The 27062-nt window shown below is 47.9% G+C and overlaps 1 protein-coding gene across 2 annotated transcripts in view; it reads left to right on the top strand.

The window, feature by feature from the left end:
* The window catches only part of SARNP (SAP domain containing ribonucleoprotein), a 179355-nt gene extending 160508 nt beyond the window's left edge, over positions 1 to 18847 (top strand). For both annotated transcript variants that reach the window (XM_082247115.1, XM_082247114.1), the window contains one exon: positions 18654 to 18847. In XM_082247115.1, coding sequence (XP_082103241.1) covers positions 18654 to 18695 — 42 coding nt within the window. In that variant the 3' untranslated portion in view covers positions 18696 to 18847. The remainder of the gene's footprint in view (positions 1 to 18653) is intronic.
* Positions 18848 to 27062: the final 8215 nt, after the last annotated feature.

Genomic DNA, 27062 nt, shown 5'->3' with positions numbered 1-27062 from the left:
AAGAGCGACAATTTTGAAAAAATGACTATTTTTCACATTTCTTTTATATGAAATTCCCCCAAAAAAATGTAAAAATCAAAATTTTTTTAACATTTTAGGCCAATTTGTTTTATGCTACATATTTTTGGTAAGAAAAATCGCAATAAGCGTGTTTTGATTGGTTTGCGCAAAAGTTATTGCATCTACTAACTACGGGAAAGATTTGTCTTTTTTTTTTTTTTTTTTTTTTTTTTTTTTTTTTTTTACTAGTAATGGCGGCGATCTGCGTTTTTTTTTTTTTTTTTTTTGCGGGACTGCGACATTGCAGTGGACAAATCGGACCCCTGATTGACATTTGCGACACTTTTGGGGGGACCAGTGATATTACTACAGTAATCAGTGCTACAAATATGCACTGTTACTGTAAAAATGACACTGGCAGGGAAGGGGTTAACACAGTAGGTGATCAAGGGGTTAAATGTGTACCTAGGGGCGTGTTTCTAACTGTATGGTGGCGTAGCTTGTGAAATGATCAGAGACCTGTGTTCCTATATAGGATCACAGGAGCTTTGTGATCATTGCAGAGAGAACAACAGTCAGCTGTTTACAACAGCTGAACGGTCTTCTCTCTCAGTGGGGAACGATCGCGGGTATCAGACAGCAATCGGAGTCGCCAACCCCATGCATCGGAGTCCCCGCTGACGAGTGGGGGCGGGAGCTCGCCCCCTAGCTGCAGGCGCTTGACTGACGTATATATACCTACGTCGGTTCGTGCAGGAGGGCCGCCCTGACGCAGTATAACTGCGGCGGGTGGTCCGGAAGCGGTTAATATGGGTCTTTGTTGCACATTTTACGTCTGCCTGAAGCTTTCTTATACTTTAATAACAAAAACAGACTCTAATAAACATTGATCAGAAGCCGCAACACACCTATTCATCCAAAAAAATCCAGCTTTGTACTCTTAATCACAATACAGCTTGGCGAGCTAAATCAAGGGGTTAATTTTATTTCTAAAGAGATTTTCATTCTGTGAAACTGCATGCGTATTCATCCTATGCAATTTGGAGCAAAACGAAATGTTATTAGGCTATTTTCTCTCCAGGTCAGATAATAATCTTATACGAAATAGAATCGGGAAAATCCTGCATTTTAGCCACTAGATGGAGTTGAGAGAGATGAAAAATTCATAGGAATTTTTTTTTATTTTTTTCCTCTGTGATTGTCTGCTTCATCTAGTGGCTGTAATGAGGGATTATTTTTGATTCATTATATTTTTTGTATTAAAAAAACATATCTAAAATGTATATATCAATATTGGTTTTTGCACAGAACAGATTTACATGCAATTTCAAAGGCCGAATCCCTATGCAATTTTCTTTTCTTAAATAATATCCCCCTAAGTATGCAGTTTTGTTGCATTAACGTAAACTGATCTTGTATACATGCAGGACTGCCTCGGTTTGAAACCGAAGCAAATGCAGAGTGACAGTGCAGAGAAGCACCATGTCCAAGCACCAATCCAATGCTTTCATACTGCTCTATTGCTAAAATGTGTTAAAAATGCATATGCGTGTTTGCTGCATTTTTGGTCATTTTACACTTCTGAAAAAAGGACATGTGACTCAAACGCACCAAAAACACAACTACGGGTGCAATTTTGATGTTTTTGAAGAATTTTCCATTCATGTATACAGTGGGGAAAATATTGATTTGATCCCCTGCATATTTTGTAAGTTTGCCCACTTACAAAGAAATTAAGGGTCTATCATTTTGATCATGGGTGTTTTTTAAATGAGACAAAGTATCAACCAAAAATCCAGAAAAAAATCTCGATACAAATGTTTTAAATTAAGTTACAGTTCAGTGAGTAAAATAATCCCCAGGCAAAACATGACTTCGTGCTTGGTGGAAAAACCCTTGTTGGCAAGTACAGAGGTAAGACGTTTCTTGTATTTGGTTACCAGGTTCGTACACATTTTAGGAGGGATTTTGGTCCACTCTTCTTTACAGATCTTCTCTAAATCTTTAAGGTTTCTTAGCTATCCTTGGCAACTTGAAGTTTCAGCTCCATCGATGCATTTTCTATAGGATTAGGGTCTGGAGACTTGCTAGGCGACTCCATGACCTTAATGTGCTGCTTCTTGAGCCACTCCATTGTTGCCTTGGTGGTATGTTTTGGGTAATTTTCATGCTGGAAGACCCATCTTCAGTGTTTTGGCTAAGGGAAGAAGGTTCTCATCCAAGATTTTGCAATAAATAGCCCCATCCATTGGTCCTTCAATGCGGCAAAGTGGGCCTGTACCTTTAGCAGAGAAACAGCCTCAAAGCATAATTTTCCCACTTCAGTGCTTGACTGTAGGGATGGTGTTCTTAGAGTCCTAGTCAGCATTTGGTCTTCCTCCAAACACAGAAAGTTGAGTTAATGCCAAAGAGCTAAATTTTGGTCTCCTCTGACCACAGCACTTCCTCCCAATCCTTCTCTGAATCATTTTAGATGTTCATTGACAAACTTCAGACGGTCTGAACATGTGCCTTCTATAGGAGATGGCATTAGCGGGCGCTGCAAGATTTTAATCCATGGTGGTGTATTGTATTACCAATGGTTTGATTAGTGACTGTGGTCCTAACTGCCTTGAGATTATTCACAAGCTCTTCCTGTGTAGTTCTGGGCTGATCCCTTTGCTTTTCTCATAATTATCCTTACAATCAACTTACGGACAGAAGCTAGCCCACGAGTTAAACTTCTTGCAGGGTCGCATACAACCGGGCGCTGGTCCGAGTCCAAACGTTCCCTTGGCCGACAGCTCCCCCGCTTCAGTGGTGAGAAGTTCCTGTCGGGAGCGTCACCCGCACCATGGAAGGGTAAGTACAGTCCCCCCTCTCCCCTTTAGACATTTTGGGGTGGATGCGGGTACCCTCCTGTGATGGTTGGACCTCTCTCGGGCAGGCAGCGGTGACTCTTGGGGGTCTCCCCTGCCATTCCCCTTCTGTAAAGATCTTGAGGTAGTGTTTGTCCTGCCCTGGCGGTATGGGGGGAGGGGGTTCCAGTGCAGAGGGCGCAGTGGAGACCCCTAGGTGAATGCCCTACTGTGTGTGGGTATGGTGCGGTTTGGGGGTTCCCAGTGCAGAGTGCACAGCAGAGTTCCCCTAAATGTTGTCCCTGCCTGGTGGTGTACAGTACCTTTTGGTGGGGGGAGGTCCCTTGCAAAGGGCGCAACGGTGTGGAAGGCACGCTTCAGCAGCCTGTGGCCATGTTTGGTAAGTCTAACGTCATGGCGGCCATTTTCCCTTAGTCCGGCCAGACTCTGGAGATGGCCGGAACCTCATGCAGAGGCCGGAGCGCCTCCTCTACCACTTTCATCTCTTCTTGTCCTGGGATATATGAAGCAGATGGCTTTCATGGGTTGCTGGAGTCCTTGGGAGGGTCCCTGTTATCGCTCTCTACTCAGTGGTGTATTTAGGTTTTGTGCTGCCCTAGGCCTGACTAAACTTGCGCACCCCCTAATTGAAATATGACCCACCCCTTCCTGTAAAGGCCACACTCCTTCCTGTTTATGACCCGCCCTGTCATCTGTAAACCACAACCACAGTCTATCAGTGCAGCATATGAGCACAGCCTCATCAGTGGCCATCAGTGCAGCCCCATCAGTCGCCTCCAGTACAGTCTATCCGTGCATCATATCAGTGCCCATCAGTACAGCTTATCAGTGCTGCCTCATCAGTGGCTATCAGTGTAGCCTATTAGTGCCCATCAGTGCCCATCAGGGCACCATATCAGTGCAGCCCCATCAGTGAAGCTTATCAGTGCCGCCTCATACCCATCAGTGCAGCATATCAGTGCTGCCTTATCCATGCAGCCCTTATTAGTGCCCATCAGTGCAGTTTATCAGTACCCATCATTGGCAACTCATTAGTGGCCATCAGAGCAGCAAATTAGTGCCCATCGGTGCAGCATATTAGCGACCATCAGTGCAGCCCCATCAGTTCTTTTAAGATATTTGGACTTGTGTTTGCTGCCACTGATTGTAATCCTAGGATTATGTCCCTTATTTGTATAATAAATAGAAAGTCCTTAGTCCTTATACAAATAAGTGAAATAATCAGTGGCAGCAAACACAAGTCCAAATTTTTTGCTGCCCCCCCTCCAAAGTGCTGCCCTAGGCCTGGGCCTTGTCGGCCTAGGCCAAGATACAGCACTGCCTCTACTGATAAGTACCCTGAGCATTGGGGGGATCCTTTAGTGGTGCCAAAAGCTCTTTTGCACTGCAAGGTCTTCCTTTTCCTTATGGAGCCTCAGGGTCACATCTCCCCCATTGACCCCTTCATGGTGGTGGCAGGTCCTTCGGAACCCCAGCTTTTCATGGTTGCGCTGACAGCGGTCCTACAGTCCTTAGTATCACAGGTGGAAGCAGCATGTGGGCAAAGGCCCAGGAGGAAGCGTTCCCCGCCTCCCCTTGCTCAGTCAGTCTCATCTGGTTCTGAGCCTGATGCTGCCGTGGACTCAGCCCATCAAGGGGGCTTGATACTACACCCCCAGATCCATTCAATAGTGAGGATGATTCCTCCATGGTCGCAGCAGCGAATGAAAAAGCACTGGTAGACGCACTTATTACCGCACACCGCAGTGCGTGAGACTTTAAAAATGGAGGATGCTGCTGATGTGGCGATGGACGTGGCTGTGTCTTTTGGTATGCATAAGTCACCTACCACTCCAAAGGTGTTTTCTTATGTGCCTTATTTTGATAGGTTTATCTATGAGGAAAAAAAAAAGTGGACTATTCCACCCATGGTGGACCCTTCTGTTTCCAGCTTGAATAAAGCAACCATGATCCTAGTAGAGGATTCCCCATCCTGTAAAGACCTGGCTGGCAGGAAAGTGGAGGCTATGGCACGCAGCATGTTTACTATGGCTAGTTCGGCATTGACACCAGTCTTGGCCTAAGTCCTGGTGTCTCAGACCCTAACTGAATAGGCCAAGCTTTTGCACCAGGGCCTGGGGGATGAGCAGGTTCCTGCTGCTTATCTTGATTTAGAAGACCAGTTGGTCCATGGACTGCTGTTTTTGTGATGCAGCTTTGGATACAGCTCTCTTGCTGTCAAAACTTTGTTTCAGCAGTGGTGATTGGGCGCGTGCAGTGGCTTAATTGGTTCGCAGACAAAGCCTCTAAGATTGCTTTCATTGATCTGCCCTTTCAAGGTGATCGCCTGTTTTGGGCTACTCTGGATGACCTCATTAAGGGTCCCCTGGGGGGGAAGAGTGCCTTTCTGCCACAGTCTAGGAAAGGGAAGGAGCCTCATCACAGACGGGGGGGGCCCCCTCCTCAGCCCATAGAAAATGTTGTGCTTCTGGGGCTGAGATTAAGGGAAAGAAGTCTTTCAAATCTTCCCTGGGAGGTTCCAAGCAACCCTGGTCTGGTAAGTCTAGAGCTGGCTTCTCCGGACCCTCAGACAAGACCCCTTCAGCATGAAAGTCTGCCCTCACCCATTACTGGAAGAGGGGGGACATCTTCGCTGGTTTCCAGCCTCGTGGACCTCCATGAGTGCCAAGTGGATCCACTAAATTATTCTTTTGGAGGTACCAAATGAGGGGGGCAAAGTTTATCCATTTCGGCTGTTTTAGGTCCCAAATCTCCTTTTGCAGATCCAATTCCTGCAAAGGTTAAGGTGACGAACTGCCTAAGTCCCCTCTATCCCTGTCCAGGAAATTGTTACCTAGGTCTAATTTTAATTCTGACCAGGGTAGTCCTTCCTCTGGACCAACTTCAGGAACCCCACAGGCTGTGATTCACCGGCTGCTGTCACACAGACAGTTCTCCCGAATTGCATTCAGGTTTTGTGTGTGGTGGTATCCACCTTCAAAACAGTTCTGTTTGCACAGTCCTACATGTAGCTCCTTTAGCAGGTTCAGCTCCACTGGAGGTTTGTGGCAAGGTCACAAGTTCCTCTGGCAGATGCCACAGGCGTCCTAGGGGCACGGCCAGTATCCTCCTCAGCTCAAGCTTCTTCCAATGGCGTGGGTCTTCCAATCATTCTGGTGGCTGTAAACGCCCTTTGGGGGCTACCCTTTCGAAGAGGACCAGTTGTCCCAAGGGCTGATCTACCATCCTGCTTTGCAGTCACTGGTTTTAATGGCCTAGCTATTAAAAGCCAGGTATTAAGGCATAGAGGTTTGTCTGGATCAGTGATCCCTACTATGGTGAAGGCAAGAAAGTCGACCACCAGCAAGATGATATACCATCGTAAGTGGAAAACGTACATTTCTTGTCGATTTGGCGCTCATCCTCGATCCTTTTCTCTGGCTCTGATCTTAGCCTTTTTTCAACGGGGCGTTGAGCAGAAGTTTGCCTTGAAGTGACATCAAGGGCCAGGTGTCTGCCTTCACAATCTGCTTTCAGCAACCCCTAACCACGCACTCTTCAGTTGGTACGTTCATTCAGGGGGTGCGACATGTAGCTCCACCTGTACGGTTACTTTTGCCGCCATTGGATTTAAACTTAGTACACTGGGTTCTTCAGAAACCTCCATTTGAGAATTCCCAAGGGAGATTCCCCTGCCTACGCTCCAGAACGTGGCATTTTTGGTGGTTATTACCTCGGCCTGCAGGGTATCTGAGTTGGTGGCACTATCCTGTCATACTCCCCTATTTAGTGGTCTATAGAAATAAATTGGTTCTTCGTCCCTGTTCATCATTGCTGCCCAATGTTGTCTCTGACTTCTATTTGAATGAGAACATTGTGTTGCCTTCCTTGTGTCCCAAGCTGGCTCATCCGAAGGAATTTGCTTTGCATACCTTGGATGTGGTTCGGGCGATTCTGGTGTATCTGTATTTCTTTAGCTACCATCTCCAAATGGATCAGACAGATGGTGACTCAGGCCTATTCTAATAAAGGTCAAGTTCCTCTTTTCCCTATCACAGCACATTCTACTCGGGCGCTGAGTACTTCTTGGTCCTTCCGTCATCAAGCGTCAGTTTCTCAAGTTTGCAAGGCAGCCACTTGGTCGTTGGTGCATACCTTCACCAAATTCTAGTTGAAATTTTGGCATCTGAAGATGCTTTCTTTGGCCGCAAGGTTTTGCAGGCTGCTGTTTAAGAGGGGCTGTTCCCTCTTGAGGGGTGTTTTTTCTTTACATTTTTATTTCATATGGGTCTCCTGTGACCCAGTTAAGGCTCCTGTGTCCTGGCTAGGACGCTTATGTTTAGCCTTGGGCTATTTTCCCCACCCCTCATTCTCCTTTTGGCACTACTTTTGGACGTCCCAGTAGTTATGATTAGGGATGCACCGAAATGAAAATTCTGGGCCGAAACAGAAGCCGAAAACCAAAAATGACTTTTTTTTTCCCCCCAAATTTTCTTTGCCCTGTATTACAGTAAGTTTTTTTCCACCTTTTAACAAGAATGTTGAGTTGAGTGGAAGGTTTGTGTTTATGAACCTGCTGGCAGTGTTGGTGTTGTAGAGTCGCAGGATTGTGTGTGCATACCTACCTCAGTTGGACTCCAGTTGATCCCATAAGAGAAGGGATTGTTTAGGACAGACAACCATTGCATGGGCAGTATTTAAACTATCTCTTGTATTCAAATTGTAGGCAAGGAAAGTGGAAGGGATAAGTTGTCTTTGAAAGTGCATTTTCAGGCTGTTTTGTAAAATCAAGTATCTAATTGTGAGCTAAATTATTATAGGGAAAAAAGTGGTTTAGTGGACCTTGAAGTAATGCAGTGTTGCTTCCAGGAAAGTCTTACTTTATTTATATTCTCATTAAAGCATTTCTTTTTAAAATGCATACACCTGAGGCAGTCTTTCAGTTGAACATTACTTATTTTTTTCTGACAGTTGTCTTTTAAAAGAGTGCATTTAATAAATTGACTCAACTTGTAACAAATTAGGCCCTAGAGCACAAACATTGCTTTGCGCAGATGCAAAAAGGGAGCCCATATCTATTTTTAGATTCAAGGAGTGGCTCTATGGCTATGTTTTAATAAAAGGCGTCAGGTTATGAGGTAATGATCAGCATCATCAGTGCCATGGGGGAGGGGATCCATGAAAATATTGGCCACATACATTTTTGTGCTCACCTGAACTTAAGTAGACAACATTCTCACCAATGACAGCAGGGTGGGAAATTAGGTGAGAGGAAGACAAGCATTATTGGAGGAGGGTGGGGGGGATCACGTACAGATCACACATTGATCTCCACTCCCAGATATCAGGACTGTTGGACACTCAGTTCCCGTTGATATGTCATTCCTCATTCTGAGCTTCCCTGATTGGCCAGTGATTGCAGCGTTTTCTCTCCCTCAGTTATCTTCAAGCGAGCCAAAGTGGCATACGACTGCCACCATTGCCCACAGCAGATTGATAAGAGCCCTTCCATCCAGCACATAAAAGGATGGAGAGAAAATTCAGGCGGGCCTCAGTATGGCGCCACATAGTACAGGCAGCCCCACCACATGAGAAGAGGGTGCAGGCATCACCTCACCCGCTCCGTGCCTCAAGCCTCTACCCACCTATTTTTCGCCCCCTCCCGGATTTAAAGATTTCGCTTTTGCCGCTCGAAATTCCTACCTGCCCTGTGCTACTATTGGATGGCCGTCTCCTTACTCCGCCCATCCTTTCCCGCGTAGCCAGTGGAAGCAAAGAAGCTAGCTGTCTGTCGTACAGTCTGTCTTCCTTCCCGCCGCAGCACATGAAGGGAGGAGGTGGGTGGAGCACTGTAATGGGCGCGGAGGAGGATCCGCTGTGCATGCTGGGTCCTCTCCGCGGGACGTCACAGGTTGCTAGATGCCAGTCGTTTGGCCATCCTAGCAACCAGTGTAGCTCACACTAAAGCAGCCGGGCACCAGCGGAGGAACAAAGCGGAGCGGTCAGCGGAGATACCCGCCTAATAGGGAAGTGAAGGGCTCACTTCTTACAGCTTTTAGCGGCCATTCATTTTCGGCGGAAATGGGGAAAGGCCCATTTTCGGCCGAAAATTTTGGTTGCCGAAATTTCGGTGCACCACTAGTTATGGATATATGGAGCTCTGTGTCCGAATTAAAGACAAAATGGGATTTTCTCTGTCGCTCATTGACAGACGCAGTCCTCTTGATTAATATCAATTGGGTTTTACTGCCCTCTACAGGAGTAGGACACGAGGCAGAAGAAAACGTTCTGGCCACACCTTAGGGGCAGTCCCAGAGGGTATATCCCCTCTCTCTCTGCTACAGGATGTCAGTTTTTTTCTGTCTAGTCAGGAGTAAGGACTTAAGTTCCTTGCTGGGATCTTCGGTCCTGGCAAGATTTTTTTTTTTTTTTTAGATCCTTTTTAGTTAGCTTTTTTTCTCCAGTTGTTCCTGTGAGATCTTCAAGCAATTATGCCGGATCTGGGCGACGGGCTGGACGTTGAGGTCCAGTGGTCACCCCAGCCGGCCTACAAGCGCGTGCAGATTCCAGCTCCGCGCTGGGTCAGCCGCGACACATTCAAGCAATTATGCTGGAGCTGTGCGACGGGCTGGATGTTGAGATCCAGTGGTCACCCCAGCCGGCCTACAAGCGCGTGCTGATTTCAGCTCAGCGCTGGGTCGGCCGCGACACATTCAAGCAATTATGCCGGAGCTGGGCGACGGGCTGGATGTTGAGATCCAGTGGTCACCCCAGCCGGCTTGCGAACGCGTGCAGGCCCTAGCTCCGCGCTGGGTCGGCCGCGACATAGTCCCACTGGTCGGGGACTGGCCCTGCGAGTTAAACGTCTCGCCAGGACGCCTACGACCAATCTGAATTGGAGTCGCGGCATCTGTGTTGGCCTACAGCCCCCCACCGCGGTGGAGAGGGGTTCTGTCAGGAGTTGGTGCCCGCCGGTTTCGGTATGGTAAGTAGAAGGTTCCCCCTCTCCCTCTGTCGGGTGGACGCGGACCCCTCCGTGGGATAATCGGACCCTCATAGTCCCGGGTTCCCCTCTATCCTGTAAACATACTCCTCCTATCTTGCCCACCGATTAAGGGTTGGTAAGTAAGACCTGTCCTGTAAAGACACCAGGAGGCTTGGTTAAAGAGCTTACTATCCTGTAAAGTCACGACAAAGGATCCATGACTAGGGTTTGTAAAGGATGGAGTATAGGGCCACATTATTAGTAACTCGGATATACAGTTTGTCAGACACCTACCGTTCTATCGCTAAGGTTTGTCAGGGCGCACGGAACAACATCCTTTCGAGGTTTGTCAGGGATGGGGATGGCGCCCGCAGGCATTCTCACTAAGACGAGTATGCAGATTGTCAGATACCTACCGGTGGTTCGGTCGGTTGCAGCACGGAACACCAGCCTTTGGAGCGATCGGTCGGCTGCAGCATGGAACCCATGATTAAAATGGTCAGGTATGGGGCCGCGGGCGTTACCAGTGTAACTCGGTCGGCTGCAGACGCGCGGAGCGCCATTCTATCGTGGGCCACGCGGGGCCGCCATTTTGGCATAGCCTAGATGTCCCCGCTATGGCGGCGGCCATCTTGGATCCACCCAGCCTCGTGGAGCAGCGGTGGGAGTGCTGGAAGGGGCGGGGCCGCTTCCTTTACCCGGGTAAATCAATCCACAAGACTTCCTGTCCTGTAAAGACAGCGCTGAGAGCAGTCCGGTAGGAACTTCTGTGCATCAGGTGGTAAGCCTTGGGGGTGTCTCTTCTCTCTCTGTGGGGGCTCCAAAGCGGTCACTGAGGGGCGATATTGCGCTGAGGGATTACTTTAAAGAGAAAACATTTTTTTTCTTTAGTTTCAAATTTTGTCATTTGTTTGCTGAGAGGTTCCTGGCTTTGCCATGGACCCTGCGACACACGTATCCCCACCTGATCCCCTCGAGGTGACCACGGGACCCTCCAACTCTCCACTCACTATAGATGCATTATCAGCGGTCCTGGAGTCTTTTGTATCCCGGGTGGAGGTGGCCTGTCAGGGACGGGGGGCGAAGAAACGACCCCCGCCTACCCCTATTTCATCTGACCTATCAGATACAGATTCTGAGCCTATCGCTGCGGCTGCAGGTCCCTCTTCTGGGGCTTGTCTCGGGTACCGTCTCCTCAGATAGTGAGGAGGACGTTTCTGCCTCTGCCATAGCACAAGAAGAAGCGTTGGTGGATGCCCTAATTGTGTCTGTCCGGGAAACCTTAAGACTTGAGGTTACACCGGCAGAGGTAGCTGATACTGAAATTCCTTTTGGTACTCTCAAACCTACCAAAATGGCGAAGGTGTTTCCCTTGCCCAAATGTTTTGGTAATATAATTAAAGAGGAATGGGGTCGTCCAAAACGAACCCCTGGTATTTCCAAACGGATTGCTAGGCGCTATCCGTTTGAGGAATCCCTCCTTAAAAAATGGACAGTACCACCATTGGTGGATTCACCGATTTCCAGACTAAATAAGCTACTGTTATCCCGTTGGATGACGCTCCGTCCTTTAGGGATCCGGTGGATCGTAAGGTGGAAGCTCTATCCCGCTCCATTTTTTCCCTGATAGGGTCAGCCTTTCGGCCAGTGGTTGCCATTGGTCTGGTTTCACAGACATTGACAGAATGGACCAAGTTGCTACGCCGTGACCTAGAGGGGAGAAGTATCCCCCCGGCAGTATCGGACTTGCTGGAGCAGATGATACGAGGGCTACAGTTTGTCTGTGACGCCGCTCTGGACGCCACTCCATTGTTGGGGCGTGTATCGATTTCAGCAGTGGTCCTCAGGCGTGTGTTGTGGTTAAAGTGCTGGTCGGCGGATCAAGGTTCCAAAAAAGCTTTGGCTAATCTCCCCTTTCAAGGGAATCGCCTGTTTGGGGCCACCTTGGATGAGATTAAGGATCTCACTGGGGGCAAGAGCACTTTTTTGCCACAGAATACTAAGGGTAAAGGACCTCGTCAGAGACGGGGGCCTTCCTTTTCCGCTCACAAAAAGTTTTTTCGCCCCGCTGGGGCGGGCGATAAGGCAAAGTCCTCCAAAGCCCCTCCAGGGGGTTTCAAGGGGCGCTGGTCGGGTAAACAAAAGTCCGGCTCTTCCAGAGCTGAAGATAAGACCACTAAAGCCTGAAGGTGCGCCCCCACCCATATCTGGGGTGGGGGGACGTCTTCACCGGTTTCCGGATCCATGGCTTTCCAGAATCCCGGACAAATGGGTTCGCGAAGTCATACGGTCGGGATACAAGATCGAGTTTCGATCACTTCCACCGGTGCGATTCTTCCCTTGCAATATTCGACTATCCCCGGATCGCTTAAAAGCTTTGCGGGGGGCAGTAACGGATTTGATGCAACAAGGAGTGGTGGTCCACGTTCCTTGGACAGAACGTTTTCAGGGGTTCTATTTGAACCTATTCACAATACCCAGAAAAGAGGGCAAGGTGCGTCCAATTCTGGACTTAAGAGCACTCAATCATTTTGTCCGGGTACAAAAATTCAAGATGGAGCCCATTCGCACAGTAGTGGTCTCCCTGCATCAGGGGGATTTTCTGGCGTCCATATCCTTAGACATCAAGGATGCCTATCTTCACATTCCCATTTACGCAGGACATCAGCGTTTCCTTCGTTGTTCCGTAGGAGAGAACCATTATCAGTTTGCGGCGTTACCCTTTGGTCTCGCCTCTGCTCCCCGGGTCTTCACAAAGGTGTTGGCCCCAGTTTTGGCGCTGTTGCGACAGCGGGGCATATCGATTCTAGGTTACCTAGATGATCATCTTCTCCGTGCGGAGTCTCCGCATACTCTGTTGCTAAACTTGGAGATCACTATGATCTCTTTGCAAGAGTTCGGGTGGCTGGTGAACCTGCAGAAGTCATCTCTGGTTCCCACCAGGAGGCTGGAATATCTGGGCTTAATTTTAGACACATCCCTAGCAAAAGTGTTTCTTCCTGCGGAGAAACTCCAGAAGATTCAGTCAACGACTCAGTTGTTGCTGTCCGTCAACTGGCCTTCCCTTCGGACTTGCATGAGGGCCCTGGGACTGATGGTGGCCTCCTTCGAGGCAGTACCGTTTGCCCAGTCCCATACCCGAATCCTTCAAAAGGAGATTCTTCTCAAATGGAACCGGAATCCCGATTCCCTGGACAATCGGATCCGACTGAGCGAGCAGACCAGGGAGTCTCTGGTCTGGTGGCTTTGGTCTCCGATGCTCAGCCAGGGGAAGTAATTTCTTCCGATATACTGGATGATTGTCACCACAGTCTATCCGGATGGGGAGGAATTCTCTGCAAATTATCTGCTCAGGGGCTTTGGTCCCTGGAAGAGTCCAGGTTACCGATAAATGTATTGGAACTGAGAGCGATCAGACTTTGTCTGATTCACTGGACCGAACAGCTCCGGGGCAGCCCGGTTCGGATCCAGTCGGACAATGCCACGCAGTGGCTTACGTCAATCACCAAGGGGGCACCAAGAGTGTTCTGGCGGCCATAGAAGTGGCCAGCATTCTTCGTTGGGCGGAACGATTTGTTCCAGCTCTCACTGCGGTATTCATTCCGGGGGTGGAGAATTGGCAGGCAGATTATCTCAGCCGTCAGATTCTGGATCAAGGGGAATGGTCTCTTCATCCAGAGGTATTTCACCAACTGTGCCTTCATTGGGGCACCCCGGATGTGGATCTGTTGGCATCTCGGCTCAACAGGAAGGTGCGGAGGTTTGTAGCTCGCTCCCGCGATCCTCTAGCAGACTCGCTGGTCGCCCCGTGGGGGCAGTATCAGCTACTGTATGCCTTCCCTCCTCTCAGATTGCTGCCGAAACGTCTTCGCAGGATAGAGGTGGAGGGAATTCCAGTTATCCTGGTAGCTCCGGACTGGCCTCGTCGGGCCTGGTACGCCGACCTGGTCAGGCTGGTCGCAGACATTCCTTGGCGACTTCCTCTCAGGGAGGATCTGCTGTCTCAGGGACCGATCTTCCATCCTGCTTTACAATTGCTGGCTTTAACGGCCTGGCTATTGAGACCCAGGTGCTGAAGGACAAAGGGTTGTCAGCTTCAGTTATTCCTACTCTAATTAAAGCAAGGAAAGCGACTTCCAGAAAAGTCTATCATTGCACATGGAAGTCTTATATCGCGTGGTGTGAATCTCTTGGGTTTCCTCCACGTTCTTACTCGGTGGCCCGAGTATTGGCTTTTCTGCAAAAGGGGGTTGAGCAGAAACTGTCCTTGAGCACTATCAAGGGTCAGGTTTCAGCTTTAGCAATCTTCTTTCAGCGGCCTCTGGCTACTCATTCCTTGGTGCGGAGTTTCATCCAGGGGGTGCGGCACCTGGCTCCGCCGGTGCGCACGCCCTTACCACCCTGGGATCTAAATTTGGTGTTGTCGGTTCTTCAGAAACCTCCCTTTGAAAATATTAGGGAGATTCCCTTGCTTACTTTATCCCAGAAGGTGGCCTTTTTGGTGGCTATCACTTCTGCACGCAGGGTGTCAGAACTGGCCGCATTGTCCTGTCGTTCCCCATATCTGGTGGTTCATAGGGATAAGGTGGTTCTTCGTCCGAATCCATCCTTCCTTCCTAAGGTGGTTTCAGATTTCCATCTAAATGAAGATATTGTGTTACCTTCCCTGTGTCCTAAGCCCAGTCATCCTCGGGAGTTTGCGTTACATTCCTTGGATGTGGTTCGGGCGATCAGGGTATACTTGAATACTACGGACTCGTTTCGTAAGACGGATTCACTTTTTGTGATCACGGATGGCCCTAAAAAGGGGTTGCCTGCATCTGCCGCGACTATCTCCAGATGGATCAGACAGACAGTGGTACAGGCTTATTCTATTAAGGGTCGGGTTCCTCCGTTCCCTGTTAAGGCGCACTCCACTCGGGCGCTTAGTGCTTCCTGGGCCTTCCGCCATCAGGCATCAGTGGTTCAGGTTTGCAAGGCGGCTACCTGGTCGTCGGTTCATACCTTACATTACAAAATTTTATAAAGTTGATGTGCTGGCATCGGCGGATGCCTCTTTTGGCCGCAAGGTTCTGCAGGCCGCTGTTTGAGGAGACCGGTGGTCTACCTCGAGGGTTTTTTTCTGTTGCGTTTTCAGTTGAGTCTCATCCTTTTGTTTGATGAGCCTTTAAGACTTCTAGTTGGCTTTCCGTTATCCCACCCCTCATTTGTGGCACTGCTTTGGGACGTCCCAATTGATATTAATCAAGAGGACTGCGTCTGTCAATGAGCGACAGAGAAAATTGTATTTTTGTAAACTTACCGTAAAATCCTTTTCTCTTAAGCTCATTGACAGACGCAGTACCCGCCCCTCTATTTTTGAGTTGGGTTGGGTTAAATTCTCTGACACTGCTTTGTGACATAACTGACATCCTGTAGCAGAGAGAGAGAGAGAGGATATACCCTCTGGGACTGCCCCTAAGGTGTGGCCAGAACGTTTTCTTCTGCCTAGTGTCCTACTCCTGTAGAGGGCAGTATAACCCAATTGATATTAATCAAGAGGACTGCGTCTGTCAATGAGCTTAAGAGAAAAGGATTTTACGGTAAGTTCTTACAAAAATCCAATTTTTGCACTTAACCATAAAATCCATTTCTCGAGTTCAACCATAAAATCCATTTCTCGAGTTCAACATACACGACACCCATCCCTCTATGGCGTTTTGATACTTCTAATACTGCTTGCTTGATTCTTCCTTGGGCTAGACATCCTTATTATATAGAGCAGGGGTCTTCAAACTATGGCCCTTCAGTTGTTCAGGAACTACAGTTCCCATCATGCCTAGTTATGTCTGTGAATGTTAGAGCTTTACAATGCCTCATGGGATGTGTAGTTCTGCAACAGCTTAAGGGCCCCTAGTTTGAGGATCCCTGATATAGAGCCTTGAAACCTGGTAAGAAGTTGCTTCGTGATTTACATCTTGTAGACAGTTGAAGAACTTCAAACATGAGGATCAAGGATTTCAGCTATTACTCCAAAACACATGACACATATTCCCGACTGGACCTAATTTTTGTTGATCCGTTTTATTTAATGTGATCTCCTCCTCCATTGGGTCAGTTACCATTCCCCGGTGTCGCTTTCCTTTTCCCCTCCCAATGCGCATTAGAAAGAAAGAACTTGGCAACTTAATAAGACCCTCCTGGATGATTCTGCTATCCTGGAGTCAGTGACAAACTCCTTGCGAAATTATTTTGAAGGTAATACTTCTGAAGAGGTGTCTACTCGGGCGCTTTGGGAGGGCCACAAGGCTGTGATCAGAGGGGAATTGCTCTCTCATGGGGCTAGGCTTAGAAAAGAGAAACCGGTGATCTCAGACTTTCCAAAATCCATGCTCTGTAGATAAAACATAAACGTCTGACTTTAGACTCCCTTAGGCAAACTTTAGCTCAATGCTTGGAATGCAGAGAAAAAGACCAGTTGCGCTTTTGGGCCCATCATTTTTATGAATCTGGCAATAAACGTAAGAAGCTGTTAGTGCGCATCCTGCGGAAACAGCAGGCCGTCCGACATGTCCATTCCCTCACGGCACAGGGCAAACAAACCGCTGGCTCCATTTCCATAGCTAGGGAATTTCAACGCTTTTATGAATCTCTCTATATAGCACTGTTTTTTTTTTTTTTCTGTTCCAGGGGGGTGGAGGGGAAAACGTTTTGTGCTAATTTTGCACCTGACGGGCGGTTACTGCCATTAGACACCCTTCAATCCCTTTACAGTCACGTCCCAATGTCATCATGGAGATGCAGACAACTGACTTTCTTTCCAAATTTTACAGGCATTACCACGCCCAATGGGTTCACTATCCCCTTTTGAATCCTGGTGTGTGCGATCCTCAGACTCTAGGCATCTACTATCTCATATGTCTAAATTGGTGCTTGGGACACACTCACGAACGACAGCATATTATATTTAAGAATGGGATTCAATAACTCCCTGGATTCAGAAAACACCCATATGACCAGTCAAGCTTACCCCTCTTCAGTTTCTCTTCCATGATGTCAAGTCCTCGGTTAATTGTTCAACAAATAGGATGTTAAACATTTCTTTTTTTTTTTTAACGCAGCCAAATGCCTGATTCCAAGGTACTGGAAACAGGCCGTTTGCCCCACAGTGGCTGAGTGGAAAAAAGAAGTGAACCACATCATGGGAGCTGAATGAGGGGTGTTTACTGTTAAGGATCAGTTAGACCGCTTCTGCTATATATGGTCAGGATGGATGTATTATTCTGAAGAGATTTCTGATGCCTGAATGTACCCGTTTCAGACTGGCAAATACCCCTTGGACACTCACACCAATCACAATAAACACTAAAGATTCGCAGGCAGTGTTGAATACGATCATAGCATCCCCAACTTGGCTTGCACAAATTTTCTTGTCTGTGCTCTGAGGTATTGCTTCCGATTCCTCTACCCCCCCCCCCTTTTTTTTTTTTTTTCCTTCTCTCTTTTAAAAGCTCTCTTCCTTTTTTAATTATCATGTCAAGTGGTATCTGTCCAACATTCACAATGTTATACGCTGATAACCTCCTGGATGGGCTGAAGGCCCCAATTCTGGATGTGCCAATCCAGTGTACAGGTTATATATCGATGAGGGTTAAACTCTGTTTGGCCTATGGGGAAAATCTGTAGGATAGGCAATCTACCCTGTTGATATGTTTAACTGGCCATTGATTGGATGATTACCATGTATATCTTTTTAGTTTAGCATACTTTTTAGTTTGTAAAAGCCTTACATAAATAAAGATTATATAAAAAGAAAAACTCGGAGAAATGGATTTTATGGGAAGTCAAAAATCCCCATTTATTTTTTTTACTCACTGAACTGCCACTCAATGTATAACATTTGTATCATGTTTTTTTTTCTGGATTTTTGGTTGCTATTCTGTCTCTGTCATTTTAAAATACACCAGGATAAAAATTATAGACCCTTAATTTCTTTGTAAGTGGGCAAATTTCCAAAATCAGCAGGAGATCAAATAATTATTTCCCCACTGTATGTGTTTTTTTTTTTTTTTTTTTTGTACTGCACCAAAAATGCAACATGCAGAACTTTTTGAAAATGAAACTGCCCCACAATTGTGTGAAGACTTCCATAGGATTTAATGTTCATGCATTTTTCTTTCACTTTTGGTAAGGCAAAACTGGAAGAACAGATCAGTGTGAAAGGGCCCTAAATTCTAAGTAGGAGAATTATGAAAACTATTTGAGAACCTGTAGAAAACCTGCAAGAAACACGGTACATTTAAACTTTGTGATCATGTCCTGTTGCACTTAAATGACCCCCATTTCTACTCTGTTTTATATGTTCAAATGTAATCTTGAACATGCATTAAGATGAGGACAAGATCTACCATTAGGATAATGGGAGTACTAGTCTTCAGCACATGTGGCAGGCTTCTGTGTTTCTCTATGGTGGTTCTCTTCATCACAACACATGTACCAGACTGTGCACAATTTAGCTCCAGAATGTGTCCATTCTGGCCATGCCATTTAGAGAAAAAACTGACAATTGCCAGTTATTTGTATAGATTCCCATATAAATAAGTGTTTATGGAGTTATTTAGTGAAAGTGCACTTGTCTTTAAAAAAAAAAAATTCTGTTTACACAACTTCAAATTATTGCATAGATAGATAGATAAAAAAAAAAATCTCTCTAACGTAGCACATACAATTTCAATAGATCATGAGACCTTTTCCTTCATGTCACTTGCCCCCAATTGGAGACTAATTTCCAGATCACACTGATAAAAATGTTTTTTTTCTTTTGGTAATATTTTGTATGCTTTCTCCCCCAGGCAAAGAAGAGGAAAAGATCAGAGCGATTTGGCCTGGTTTAGTCATTCTCACCTCCTTAATCCTCCACTTTTTGTTTTGTGCATCTCTACTTAGTATTGTAAAATGTATTTCTTATTCTTGATTTGTAAGGTTTTTTTTAAAACTTTTAAAAACAAAAAAATTTAAATTGAATAAACTAAAATGTGTATTCCTATTATGGTGTACATTATTGTGTTTGGATTGTACTTTGGTTACTGAATTTCTAATTTCCGCCATTATGGTTACTGAATGAAGAATTTTGTAACTGTTGCAGCACAAATGAGCTGGGTACGAAGAGGTGCTGGTACTTGCTGTTCCTTCTATCATTATATAATGGAACGCAGAAGGGAGGATGTTAACAATGCTTTCCTATTCCAGTGTTGAAAGTAGGCTGGCACTAATTACAAATGGACTTTTTATACATCTGGCAATTCATTACTTTACAACACTGACCTCATTCAGGCTTTATCCTGCATTCAACCCCACACACCCTTAGGCTCACTGCCGAATGCTTTATTGCCTCAACTCCCATTTGTCACAATTACAGGTTTCTTTTATTTGAATGTCCCTGGGCTTTTTTTTTTTCTTGTGGCCAAGAAAACTGAAAAATAATCTAAGTGTCATTTAGTATTAGTAATGGTACTAGTTAGTAGTATTTTGTCTTTACCATATTTATAGGGCATGTACAATTTTAGATTTGTTGCTGCTCCGACTTTCATTCATTCGTTTTTTTTTTTTTTACTTTTTTAAACCTGCTAAGTTTTCAGCTTGATGTCAATCTTCCTTTTTTATTTGTGACAGCCAGGATCTCTGCTGCTGCTGCTACAGACCAAATAAAACACACTTTGAGCTGAACCATTTCGCTACACTACATGAAAATATTGCAATTATGTGACATTTTCATTAACAGACTTTGTTGATTTATATTTTGCGGTAAATAACATGAGTTTACAAATTAAGGAATTGTGTTGAGTAAAAATTTCTGGGAGATGCATTTTTTCTTTCGTTCATTGATGGACACAGCTCCATATTTTCTTTGACCCTTGAGTTATGCTGCTCTTCTTAGGAGTAGGATACTAGGCGGAAAAGAGTTTAAAAAGCTTGACTACGCCCCAAGGGCAGTCCCAGGGGGTATACTCCCACTTCCTGCTATAGGATCTTTAGTTTTTTTTTCCGCCTAGTCAGGAGTAAGGACCCTAGCTCCTTGCTGGGATCTATGGTCCTGGGCTGGCATTTTTTTCCTTTTTTTGTTTTCTTCTACAATCAAGTCTTTTCCATGGAGCACTACAATCAACTGCCAGACTGGGTGATGCACTGGATATCCTAGATCCTGCCGAATTGAGTGATGCACTGGATATCCTAGATCCTTATGATCTCCCTAGTCTGGCCAGCGAGCGCGGCCTGAGTCGCAGCGTACCTCTGGCCCGCAGCACCCCCTATTCCAAGGTGGGGAGATGATCTGCCCAGAGTGGTGCCCGCCCAGTTCCGAAGGTATGGTGAGTAGTGTCCCCCTTTTCCTATGGAAATTTTGGGGTGGTTGTGGGCCTCTCCCCAGGTTGGTTGGTCCCCCATGTGCCCTTCCTACCCCGATGGCACCCCCTCATTTGTGGATTCACCTGCACTAGATACCCCCTCCCCCTTTGACTGGGGTGGCAGTACTGATTGGTGGGATGGGTGAGAGCTGTGGCTGGAGGGGGTAGGAGTGCACTGCGGCGGCTCCATTTCTCATGGGCCATATGCCTGGAGGGGGGTCCCTAGCTAAGCCCTCCTCACTGATAGGTACGTGTTTGTGTCCCTGAGGCCCAGGGAGTTGGCGCACTCGCCGTATGGCACTGCCATTTTCCCATAGTTTAATGCATGGGAGCTCGACGGCCATGTTTTCAAAGTTTACCATTGAAGCCTATGGGTGGCCAGTTTCCTGTAGCCAACAGGAGCAGTGCTTGGCGGCGGTACAGACGTTTTCTTCTTCCCATCTGAACGGCGTAGAGCGAGCAGCTTGGCACTTTCCCTCTCCTGCTCCAAAGCACTTGTGGAGGCACTGATTGTATCAATGCAGGAAACTTAAAAATGAAGGACACGTGGCGTGGCCGGGATGTCAGAGAGAATGGACCTGTACCACTGGAGCTCCGATCCTGTCATTTCTCTGCTGGTACATGCTGACTTTCTGCCGTGACCTGCTTTCCCGGGACTCGTGAGCCCAGCTCATACCTCCCTGCTGAATCTGTTGAGCAACTGCTGGTCTCCCTATTCAATCTTGGCAATGTACCCCCCACTTTTGTGGTCGAGCGGGCCCATAGGGTCCCACTGTGGCTTCCTGTTCTGGGAGCCCCAACCCCCCCGCGACTATTCCTGCTGAACTACAGAGACCGGGTCTGTATATTGCCAGCAGATCGAACGACTCCGGATCTGCAATATGAAAACGCCAAGCTCCTCTTTTTCCCAGATTATTTACAGGAAGTACAGCAGAGGTGCAGATTTTACACGAATGTCTGCAGCCAGTTACGGGAGAAGGGAATTAAATTCAGCTTGCTCTACCCCTGTAGGCTGAGGGTTGCTGACGGAGACCAGGTTTGGTTCTTTGATTCCCCCCAGGTGGCCTCTGGCTTGATGTGCACGGTGAAGGCATCATATACGTTTCTGAACTCCTCTTCAACTCTGTCCGCTCAAGTGTCCTCTGACTACCACTACATTTTATCCCGATTTCATCCTCATGTCGTCTTGGATACGTTTTGCGGATGTACTCCCTCATCCAGGGAGCTACTATGATGTTAATTCCCCCTGTATGTTTCCCAAACTGTTCATTCTTTGCTCATCATATCTACCTACCGCAGTCCTGCAGAAGTAACACAATAGGAGCTCCAGTTGCCTTCTCTACGGACCAGTACGCTTTATTTGACTGACTTTTTTTTTTTCTCTTCTTTGGATTGCACAACCACTTGTGCCCAAGTCCGATAGCTTGCCCCCTAAATCCCGGGATTCTGGGTCTAGACTATAGGCCGGCGGTGCCCCCCTATTGGGTTTTCTCGGCCTTGAACACCTGTGCTACGCTGGAATCCTTCTAAGGTCTACCTGGACATAGTTTGACTACTATCACCATTTGTCTTTTGTTTTGTTATGGGTACTAGGCCCCTATCTGGGCCCCTCCTTGTTTTTGGAATGGGTTCAACTATGGGCAGGGTATGCACCTTGGTGCTAATGAGGTTTCTGGTTTTTGTTAGGCAATATGTTTTTCCTGTTTGGTGCTGGTTTATAAAGGGGATGCTGTTCCTGAGATGCCTTTCTGAACTTCATTCCTGCTGGATTTTCTTCCCCCCCCCCCCCCCCCCCCGGTTATGGCTAAAAAAGATATAATTCTTTCAAGATAATTTCTTGGCACGTACGAGGGCTTAACTCTTAAATTTAAGAGAGCTTTGCTATTCCAATACCTAAAAACTCCCTGCCCTCAAATTATTCTCCTTCAAGAGATTCATCTCATGGGCAGCAAGCTCCTGGCTCTTAAGAAGCCATGGTTGCGATGAGCATTTAATGCCACGTACTCCACCTTTGCTAGGGGAGGGTCGGTTCTGGTTCATAAAGCATTTCTGTGTGTGATTTGAGGAAATCCATACCGATCCTCAGGGTAAATATGTGATTGTGGTTTTCACTCTCTGGTCACAGAGATTTGTATTTGTAGCGGTGTATATCCCCCTCCCTTTTCTCATCCCTTGTTATACACTATTCTGGAGAAGATTACCTTGTATTGTACGGCTAAAGTGTTGGTCATGGGGGATTTTAACGCTATATTGTCATCTGATCTCGATAGACCCGTCCCCCCTAAACATTTTTACACAGACTTATCCACTTGGGCACAGGCGGTGGGATTGATGGAGGTCTGAAGGTGGAAACATCCTGATACTAGAGCGTATTCCTGCTTCTCTGCCTCCTACAAGACCGCCTCCCGAATTGACCTTGCTTTTGCCAACCCTGAGCTTTTGGTGGATGTACTGGATGCATTCTACTTACCCAGGGGTTTATCAGATCATAGCCCCCTTACCTTAGTATTGCACCCCCCTACTTCCCGAAATGCATCTCTTTGGCATCCTGGCCCTCACTGGGTCTCCTACCCAGCTGTGGCTGAAAACGTCCCTCCTTTAACTGGTTTTGGGAACATAATGAAGGGTCTTCTTTTCCAGAAATGACCTGGGTTGCATTTAAGGCCTACAACAGGGGCCAGTATATGTCCTCCATTGCTGCAGTTAGGAAAGAACAAACTGCTACTCCCCACCTCCTCCAGCAGTCGGTCTTGCAACACACTAACACATATACCACAGATCCTACAGTCAAAAATTTTGACTTACTGCTAGCTTTACAAAGGGACGCTTCATCTACATCTGAGGTTACTAGAATTTATAACAGAACAACTTTTCTTTGAACAAGGTGACAGAAATGGCTGACTGTTGGCTATGCTGGCCAAAACATGACCATCCTCATACATTGATGCCTGAAATTGCCACTCCCACGGATGAGTCTGTGATATCCTCTTCGGAGATTCTGGAAATTTTTAAGGGTTTTTATGAGACATATTGTATACCTCCACTCTTCCCCCCCGATTTTCACCCTAATGATTTACATGGTCTCATGGACTCCCTGGTGCTTGGGTGGCTTTCGGATGAGAAACAAGAAGCTTTAGTGAAACCTTTTACCGCCCTGGAGGTCCTTAATGCTATACGGTCTTTCCCTTCTGGGAAAGCGCCAGGTCCTGATGACCTGCCGATTGACTTCTGTAAATCCCACGGGGAGTTGCTGGCTCCATGGTTGGCCTCCCTTTACACCACATGTTTGGCGGAAGGGAAATTGCCGGCCGGTCTCCGTGTATCAGGCTAACATCATCCCTATATATAAACCACCCAAAGATCCCAAACTTTGCACCTCCTATAGACCCATTGCCCTGCCTAATAACTAGCTCAAAATATTGACAAAACTGCACTCTGTACTGCCCTCTATTATAGACTCAGACCAGACTGGTTTCATGCCTCATAGCGCTACTTATGTTAATCTCCGCAGATTGCAGACAAACTTTCATGCCCCGTATGTCAATACTGGCTCGCGGGTGCTGGCCTTTCTCAACATAGAGAAGGCCTTCAACACAGTCGAATGGCCCTTCTTGTGGGAAACACACTGCAGGTTGGGCTTCCCGCTGGTCTTTATTGAATGGCTTAAGATCATATACTCCAGCCCCGTTTCCTCGGTTAGGCTGGGGGGTGGCTTGTCCGCCCCCTTCGCCCTGCACAGGGGAACGAGACAGGGCTGCCCTCTCTCCCAGCGCTCTCTGCCATAGCCATTGAAACGGTGGCCAAAGCACTACGCACTTCTCCACATATTAAGGGTCTGCGAGTTGGCTGCCTGGAGGAGAGGGTCGCTCTGTACGCTGACGACATGCTACTGTACTTCCTTAATGCTGGTCCATCGCTACAGGGAGCCCTCCAGGTGTTAAAATCTTTTTCCAAATTTACTGGTCTCAGAGTTAATTGGTCCAAATCATTGTGGTTTCCCATAGACCATGAGGCTAAGCTCACGGCCCTCCCAAATGTCCCTCTACAATGGGTAGATAGTTTTAGGTATCTGGGGGTGGTGGTTTTCCGTCAGGCCTCAGATTTTATGTCCCTAAACCTGACTCCGGTCATGCAGGTGGTGATGTTAATGTTGAGGGCATGGGAGAATCTTCCCTCATCTCTTCTAAGTCATATTAACTTGATCAAAATGAAAATAATCCCTAAATTACCTATTTATTTTGACATTCCCCACAGTGGATACCCAAATCCTTTTTTGTAAAGTTGAACCAAATGTTCTCGTCATTTCTATGGGGCCCCTTGACACTATAAACTGAGCACACTGATGCACCCATGCAGTCAGGGTAGATTGGCCTTCCCTGACTGTCAAGTATTTCTCTGTCGCTCATTGACAGACGCAGATTCTATCTCTTGATATCCGTAGGGTATTGCTGCCCCCTACAGGAGTAGGACACTAGGCAGAAAAAAAGTTCTGGCTACACCTATGGGCAGTCCCAGGGGGTAAACCCTCTCTCTCTCCCTGCTATAGGATGTCCGTTTTTTTTCTGCCTAGTCAGGAGTAAGGACCTAAGTTCCTTGCTGGGATCTCTGGTCCTGGCAAGTTTTTTTAGATAAATCTTTTTTTAGCTAACTTTTTTTCTCCGAATTGTTCCTGTGAGATCTACAAGCAATTATGCCGGATCTGGGCGACGGGCTGGATGCTGAGATCCAGTGGTCACCCCACCCGGCCTACGAGCGCGTGCAGGCCCTAGCTGGGTCGGCCGCAACATAGTCCCACTGGACGGGAACTGGCCAGCGGGTTAAACGTCCCATCGAGTCGCAGCGTACCTTTTGGCCGACATCCCCCCCCCCACTGGGCGGCGAGGGGTTTTGTCTGGAGTGGCGCCCGATCTGTTCCGGTATGGTGAGTAAATGTTTCCCCCCCTTCTCATGGCTGACTCTGGGGTGGACGCGGGCTCCTCCCTGGGACGGTCGGACCCCCATTTCTCTGGGTTCCCCTCTGTTCCTCTGTGCACCCCCCTCCGGTGGTGTCCCTATCCCCCCCCCCTCGGTTTGTGTGTGTGTGGGGTGGCTGGCAGTTCGTGCAGGCCGCTAAGGGGGTGGGGGGGTCCCGACGGTGCGGGCGGCTGTTGTGCGGGGGGGGCTTCCTCCCTGGCTCCCCAGGGCCTACCTGCCGATCGATCGCCTGTTGGTGGGGGACCCCCCTTCCCGCCGCAGCGCGCGGACCGCCATTTTCTTGTAGCCTCCTCGTGTAGTTCATGGTGGCGGCCATCTTGATACACCCAGCTCATTTTTTCTTCAGAGCTGGGCTCCAGTGGGAGTTCCTGGAGGCGTGTGAGGGGGTGGAGCCCCTCCCTAGACCCGGGAACATCGCTCCATAGGACTTCCTTTCCATGCGGGCAGCGCTGAGAGCAGTCCTTTGAACTTCTGGTGCATCGGGTGGTGAGCCTTTTGGGGGTCTCTAGGCACGCTGCCTGGCCACTGGGGGGCACTGTAGCGCTGGGAGACATTTTTTTCGTTTTGTCATAATTTGCTGACGGGTTCCCCTGGTGTACCATGGACCCTGCTGCACATGTGTCCCCACCTGATCCCCTTGAGGTGGCCGCAGGGCCCTCTGGTCCCCAGCTCACCATTAATGCACTTCCAGCGGTCCTGGAGTAATTTGTGTCCCAGGTGGAGGTGGCCTGTCAGGGACGGGGGGCTAAAAAGCGACCCCCGCTTACCCCTGTCTCGTCTGATGCCTCAGATTCTGATTCTGAGCCAGTCGCTGCTGATGCAGGTCTCTCCTCTGGGGCTGCTGTATCGTGCCCCGTGTCCTCTGATAGTGAGGATGACCTTTCTGCCTCCGCTGTAGCGCAAGACAAGGCGCTGGTGGACGCGCTGATTGTGTCTGTCCGGAAGATCCTAAAGCTGGAGGTTGCACCTGCGGATGTGACTGATACGGAAGTTGCCTTTGGCAATCGCAAGCCCTCCAGGGTGGAGAAGGTTTTTCCTTTTCCCAAATGCTTTGACGATATCATTAAGGAGTGGGTCCGTCCCCCTGGGATGCCCAAACGGATTGCTAGGCGCTACCCGTTTGAAGAGTCCCTCCTTAAGAAATGGACGGTGCCGCCTTCGGTGGATCCGCCGGTCTCCAGGCTAAATAAGGCTACTGTTATCCCGTTAGAGGATTCCCCGTCCTTTATGGATCCGGTTGATCGTAGGGTGGAATCTGTGTCCTGCTCTATATTCTCACTGGCGGGGTCGGCCTTCAGACCAGTGTTTGCCATTGCTCTGGTTTTGCAAACATTGAGAGAATGGGCCAAGTTGTTACGCCGTGACCTGGAGGGGAGAAGCCTCCCCCCTGCCGTGGCGGAGTTGCTGGACCAGATGGTGCAGGGGCTGCAGTTTCTTTGTGATGCCACGCTGGATGCTGCTCCCCTGCTGGGGCGTGTGTCGTTTTCGGCGGTGGTCCTCCGGCGCATGCTATGGTTGAAGTGCTGGTCGGCGGATCAGGCTTCCAAAAAAGCATTGACTGATCTCCCTTTTCAGGGGGATCGCTTGTTTGGTGCTACTTTGGATGATATCATCAAAGGTCTCACTGGGGGCAAGAGCACCTTTCTCCCGCAGGCTGCCAAGGGTAAGGAACCTCGTCGCAGGCGGGGACCTTCCTTTTCAGCCCACAAGAAGTTTTTTCGTTCCTCCGGGGAGGGTGACAAGGCAAAGCTTTTCAAGGCCCCCTCGGGGGGTTTTAAGAGGCCCTGGTCTGGTAAGCAAAAATGCGGTCCTTCCAGACCTGAGGATAAGTCCGCTTCGGCCCAAAGGTGCGCCCCCACCCATGTCAGGGGTGGGGGGGGTGTC

Source organism: Pelophylax lessonae (genome assembly GCF_965119305.1).
Source record: "Pelophylax lessonae genome assembly, chromosome: 2".
In the NCBI taxonomy this organism is placed as follows: domain Eukaryota; kingdom Metazoa; phylum Chordata; class Amphibia; order Anura; family Ranidae; genus Pelophylax; species Pelophylax lessonae.
The sequence above is the reverse complement of the archived record's forward strand: the minus strand, read 5'-3'. Positions and strand labels throughout refer to the sequence as shown.